The sequence below is a fragment of the Alexandromys fortis genome, unplaced genomic scaffold (assembly GCF_014885135.2).
Source record: "Alexandromys fortis isolate MF-2015 unplaced genomic scaffold, M_Fortis_MF-2015_v1.1 scaffold_35, whole genome shotgun sequence".
Lineage (NCBI taxonomy): Eukaryota > Metazoa > Chordata > Mammalia > Rodentia > Cricetidae > Alexandromys > Alexandromys fortis.
Window position 1 is genome coordinate 6745578 of NW_026067913.1, and position 6000 is coordinate 6751577.

Sequence of the window (6000 nt, forward strand, 5' to 3'; positions counted from 1 at the left end):
ACATAACCCTCCTCTTCCTCAAGTCCTGTCTAAGGGTAGGCATGACGGTGCATGCCTTTATTTCTAGCACTGGGGGTCAAAGGCAAGCAGATCTCTGTGAGTTCAAGACCAGCCTGGTCTATACAGAGTTCCAGAATAGCCAGGGCTACACAGAGACCCTGTCTCAAACATAACAACGACAACGACAACAACAAAATCAAGCCTAAATCTACCTTCACTGGACGTATGCAAAAAAACTAGAGATACTATTTAAATGACACTCAGCTCTAACCATCTTCATAAAGCTGCCAGACATGGCGCCTGCTTGGAGTAATTTCTCTGTTCTTTTGTGCTGCTGCTACCTGTAGACCACTGCCAGGAACGGCATTTCTAATGAGGTTGAGAACGGCATCCTAATAGACACTATGCAGGAAACACACAGTTTGTGTAATTGGAGCCATCCAAAAATTATTTATTGACTTATTCTCAGTCACCATACCCTTACTTCCTATTGATTCTTGAACCTATCGCCTTCTTTCCTTCACCAGTTAATTCAGACCTCACGACCTCTTACCGAAATCTAACATTGCACCCAAACAAATCTCCCTGTTTTCAATCTTAACTCCTCTCCCATCAGACCTTCTCCTTGTTCTTCTAAAACTCTACTCCAAAACCGGCAGTCTTGAAAACAGAATAAACCCTAAGCTCTAAGACTTTCTCACTCTCACTCCTTCTTTGGATGCTCAATAAATCTGTTAAGATCATCAGACATGATTCCTACCCAAGAGTTCTGCAAACATGATATATAATAAAAAGAGAAAAAAGAAGGAGCAAGCTTTTAGGAAATGGCCTGACGTAAGTTAACGGTGAAGAAAGGAGAATAAAGATTGGAGCAATAAACAGCTATGCGGTTGATAGCATGAGTCAAAGCAAAAGAGAGCCTGGGAGAATAGCCAGACAAGGAAAGATGCAAAATCAAATGGGGGGATGGTTTTCCACTGAGTACCAGGATTGATCAGGAACTGCCCTGTCCACTCTGAGCATCCTAAGTGATGAGACCCAGGGATTTCAGAATAACCGTAAGCACATTATTTACGCCACGACTTTTGAAAATATGATCATTGGGTAAAGCGTTTGCTGCACACGCAAGACCCGAGTTCAGATTCCTGGAACCTTGTACGAGCCTGGCATGGAGCCTGTACTTGTAACCCCAGCAACATGGGAGTAGAGACAGGTAGATCTCAGACGAAATGCTAAGCTCCAGGTTCAGCCAGAGATTGTCTCAAAAGGAAGGTGGACTTTGATAAAAGACACCCAGAGTCAAACTCTGCTCTTCACACCCGAGTATGCATCCACATACATGTGTGCACACCCCCCCACACGCACCTAAACCCGTTTCTTGCTCTAATTTCTTGCTATAACATAATTATTCACGTTAGATATCTCAGAAAATAAGATGAATTGTAGTTTTAAAAGGAAGAAAACTATTATATAAAACAAAAGACGCTGTATAATTTCCTTTTATGCGGTGAGGAGAGATTGGCACAAATTACTACTACTTTTTCAAGAGAATATTTTGCTTTAAAAGTAGAATAGTTCTTACCTCAGGATGGGAGAAAGCACAATCTGAATAAAATGAGTCTCGGCAACTAATAAACAACACAAAAAAAGGGGTCTACTTTAAAAATACAGGTACCAAGAGAAAACCACACAAGCAAAATCAAAATTACCTTTCAAACCATGTTTTTATACTGTGTGCAAATGACTCTCCAGGATACAGCTGATTATTCCTTAGATACAGAAGAATGTCCAGTAGTTTGTCCGAATAGTCATCATCATTTATGTCTTTGCCAAAATCAAAGAAGGCTTTTAAAGTTTCCAGCAGAGGAATGAGATTATGACCTACCAGTTCCTGATACAAACTCCAGGCCATGTCCACATCCTGATGAAGGAGGGCTCCCTGAATACAGTCATTATAGTTCCTTTTCGAAGGGACCGTGACTTTTTTAATGTCTTCTAACAGCAGCAAGGCCTCTCTCCACCTGTCTGAGTGGATCAATCCCCGGATGAGTATGGTGTTAGCCGCAGTTTCTAAACACTTGTACTTGGCTTTCATGATTTCATAGACGTCAATAACTTCTGATGTCTGCTTGTGAAAGACGCAGAGACACAAATACTTGACTAGTAAATTGTACCCTACGATGCCATTGTTCTTTGCTGCGACCCAGGCCAGGAGGGACTTAGCCACATCTACAGAGCTACTGCTGCACACCATCTGCGAAATGACCCAGTCTTCAAAACTGCCCTTCCGGTTGAAATCCTCTTTAAGTTTATCCCACTCTTCGGAATTCAGGGGTTTAGTTGGAAGTTTGATCGTCCTCCTCACACGTGACGGGGCATGCTCTCTCGGCTGGAGGTTGCTAGTTAAGTGTGACCTCTTCTTAGCTGCCCCGGCAGCAAAATAATGATCAAAAGAACCTTGCCTATTGCTGTCATGTCCTTTCTTGAGTGTTCTAGCTTTGGCAAGCTGCAGATTTATTTCTTTGCTATTTGGAGGGGGCGTGGTTTTGACAGAAAACCATCGGTGCTGGTTCCTGGTAACCCTGAGAAAGGAAAAGACAGGCGAGGTCGCAGGGCCCAGCTCTAAGGAAAGGGTGCTCGTCCAAAGTTTCGGAAAGCTCCGAAAACCAGGCAAATAGAAGGTCATTCTGCAGTGAGTTGAATGAGGCTTAAAAATAAAGCAGCTCCGCTCTGCTATGGAAAATTACGAGATTGGAGGCTGAAGATAGTTGATGCACAGTTCTTGAAAAGGAGACTTTGTGTTTCTCCCTTACAAACAAATCACGATTGTGCTTTAGGAGTGATTTAAAGGCAAGGAAAGCATACAAGTTCTCTCCATTAAACAATGATCCAGGGATCTTCAACACCAGTAGCAAGTTCTAAACCAGAAGACCGCACGGGAATCCTGTCACATTCCAATTTTCGAATCTAAGGAAAAAGCACAAGAGGGACCTCTTAGTTTGACTCATGTGCATCACAACGGTCCTGAAGAAGTGCAAGGTACCAAGAGAACTAGAACAGGGAAATAAAGTAACAGCCTCGACCAGGAACCACCAACCGCAGCCCCACCAGCAAGAAAAAAGTCTAGGGTCCCTTGCTCACCTTTACATTTTCTACAGGCCTTAAAACTCCTCAAAGAAGAGGGATCAGGGGGACGCAGCACAAACATCACAGGGAAGGAAGTGAGGTCCAGAAAGAACTTAGACTTAACTGTATGGAGGGCCGACGAAAGAAGTTCACTTCATTCAACAACTCACCACGCCACGCATGCTTAAGGTAGCCATAAATGCGGCCAAAACTACAGTACCCACAAGGCACCGCGCTGAATGAGCCGCCAGGGTCTCGGTGGCTCAATTTCAGGCGTTCTATTGAGTCTGACGAAGAAAAAAAAAGAAAGAAAGGTAGTTTTGAAGCTTTAGTATCCAAGAGGACTGGAAACGACTGAGGAAGCCTCTATTACATCTTTGGAGATTGTCAAGGCTTCCAGAGCGAGAACGAAATGTGACGAAAGTGCGTTTCCCAAGTCGGAAAAGCCAATGGATTCCTGCATCCTGCGGTGCGCACGCGCCAAAGGCCCGCCTCCAAGAACTCACGAGGGCTTCTTATTGACCTTTAGGATCGGGTTTGGTGACTTGGGATACTCTTATGAAGGAGAATAATTTTTCATCTATTTCACGTCTGCTTTTCGTCCCTGCTAGCGTGATCGCCGGGTCCGGAACAGATACAGCATTCGAGCTTTTGCCTCTGGAGCTACGGCTTCCGCCCGTGTCCAAGATGGCTTCCCGGCGTCCTTCTTCCACCTGCCTTTGGTGGCGTTTGACGTCGGAGCTGGTAGTGGGTGGAGCGGTTAACAACCCGCAAATGTAGGGTCCTCTGAGCGGGAGTCAGCCATGGACTGGAAAGACGTGCTCCGCCGGCGCTTAGCGTCGCCCAACACGGATTCAAAGCGTGAGTTCGGGAGGGACAGCCAACCGGATAGCCCGCCCCAGGCCAAAAGGTGGCGGGTGGCGGAGGGGGGGTGAATAGGGCGGGGAGGAGGAAGGGCGAGTGACTCTTTCCGCGTCTGGTAAACTTATCTGACAAAAGAGAGTGAGTGCAGTGTGCTTTCAGCGGTCCGCGGAGGGGTGACCCAAACTTTCCTGGTAAATCGAAAAGCGCAACCGTGGCACCCGTTTTCCACGTTTTTAGGCTTATGCGGAATAACTGAGAACCTTGGTGCCCTTCGATCTTACCAAGACCTATTTATCCTTATAGCTTCCCCCCTCGAGCCCTGGTCAGTCTTGACTTACTGGCCCTCCTTGCCCCAGTTTCCCGAGTGCCACAGCGCCTTTTAACTATCACTTTTCACATACCCCTCCATTTTAAATATCATTAATCCGTTTTCCATTGTTCGTTCCCCGGCCCTTCACACTTTGCTTGCCCATCGGTCTGATTAAATTCTACCAGTTCCACACCAACACCCAGGCAGTTGAAATGGGCTAAAGGAAAACAGAACCTAGAGAGATGGCTCTGCCATCAAAGGCTAGACTGACAACCAAAAAGAAAAACAGAACCATGGTGAGTTCTCACTTAGAATCCATGTCCGCTAAAGTAAAGTATATTTTAGTCGCATCTGCAGGAAGAGCATTTGGTCTTCCACACTTAATTCTTCTCATCCTCCCAAATCTCCAGTCTGCCCGTACTTGTTTTCAAATAGTATCTCAAAGAGGAATTAGAGCCAGTTAAAGGAGAACCTCAACTCCTTCCGGTTACCATTGCTCTCAGATGCTAGGTATTAATCCTTCTATCCAACCTTCGCCTTTAACTTGAATTGTCACCTTAAAATGAATTGTCACCAGGTACTGGTGGTGCACGCCTTTAATCCAGGCTCTCCGGAGGCAGAGGCAGTTGGATCTCTGAGTTCTGGTCTACAGATAGACTTCCAGGACAGCTAGGGAGGGCTACACAGAAACCGTGTCTTTAGAAGAGAATTATCTGTACCCCTCCTGGAGTCCCTCCAGTCGCTCCTTAGGTTATATCCCTTCTCATAGATGTACTGGCTTCTCTTCAGTTTGTTCCCCTCATACATTATCGGCTCTTCCTTTTCTCCGCCATCATTTCCCTTATCACTCACAAACATGTAATAGCCTGCGTGCATATATGTATACCATGTTTGTGCAGTGTCTGCTGAATGAAAATGAGGACGTGGCTTTTCCTAGGTCTGGTTGAGGAGATGGTCTTATTGTAGATATGAGGGAGAGTTCAGCCAGAGGCATCTGGAAGGCTCCAGACTGAGTGTGGCCAGCAGAATAGACCGGGCCATGAGAGGGGAGAGAGGGAGAGAAGAGAGTTGGGGGCAGGCGGACCAAGAGTGCACATGGGAGCCAAGAGCAGAGCCACTGGAGCATCATAGCCAAAATAGATGAGTTCTCTAGGATCAGAAGCTGGGGGAAAGGGAGCCCAGCCCCTCGACTGGGGACCTTTAGGTACTGTGTAATGCTGAGAGCGGTCCTGAATCAGCTTTGAAATGATAATAGGCACCTCAGTTAGCGGTTCATCCCTAAGCTTATTTGAGACCAAACCCTGCAAAGGCCAGAAGAGGGTGTTGGATCCTCTGGAACAGGAGTTACACTTGGTTGTGGGCTGCCATGTGGGTGCTGGGAAACAAACTCAAGCCTTCTACAAGAGCAGCAAACCTACTGAGTTTTACTACTCTTAATCCTACTGAGTCATCTCTCCAGCTCCCCACCAATGCTTACCACATTTCGCTTCGCCTTTACTAGGGGTGCTGCCTCTGCGCCATGTGTGTATTGCAAATTATCTGGATTGTCTGGATAGTATTAATAGCTCCTCCTTAAGGCTATTGCCGTCAGCGTAGTAGATCCCATCCGTGCGGCAAATTTCCTTTGTCTACCAAGGATAACCTGTGTCATCAGGCTTTCTTAAATCATTTTCTTTTTTTTTTTTTTTTTTTTTTTTTTT

The 6000-nt window shown here is 45.9% G+C and overlaps 2 protein-coding genes across 3 annotated transcripts in view; one reads left to right on the forward strand and one right to left on the reverse strand.

Annotated features, from left to right (window-relative positions):
- Positions 1–3364, reverse strand: part of Prorp (protein only RNase P catalytic subunit) — an 89106-nt gene extending 85742 nt beyond the window's left edge. The window contains exons 1-2 of one of the 2 annotated variants that reach the window (XM_050138865.1): positions 3251–3364; positions 1710–2967 (exon numbers count right to left, since the gene is read on the reverse strand). In XM_050138865.1, coding sequence (XP_049994822.1) covers positions 1710–2686 — 977 coding nt within the window. In that variant the 5' untranslated portion in view covers positions 2687–2967; positions 3251–3364. Of the gene's footprint in view, positions 1–1709; positions 2968–3141 lie in introns of both variants that reach the window. The other variant, XM_050138864.1, reaches the window with a different exon arrangement.
- A 432-nt stretch (positions 3365–3796) lies between these two features.
- The window catches only part of Ppp2r3c (protein phosphatase 2 regulatory subunit B''gamma), an 18808-nt gene continuing 16604 nt past the window's right edge, over positions 3797–6000 (forward strand). The window contains exon 1 of the mRNA XM_050138871.1: positions 3797–3987. Coding sequence (XP_049994828.1) covers positions 3930–3987 — 58 coding nt within the window. The 5' untranslated portion in view covers positions 3797–3929. The remainder of the gene's footprint in view (positions 3988–6000) is intronic.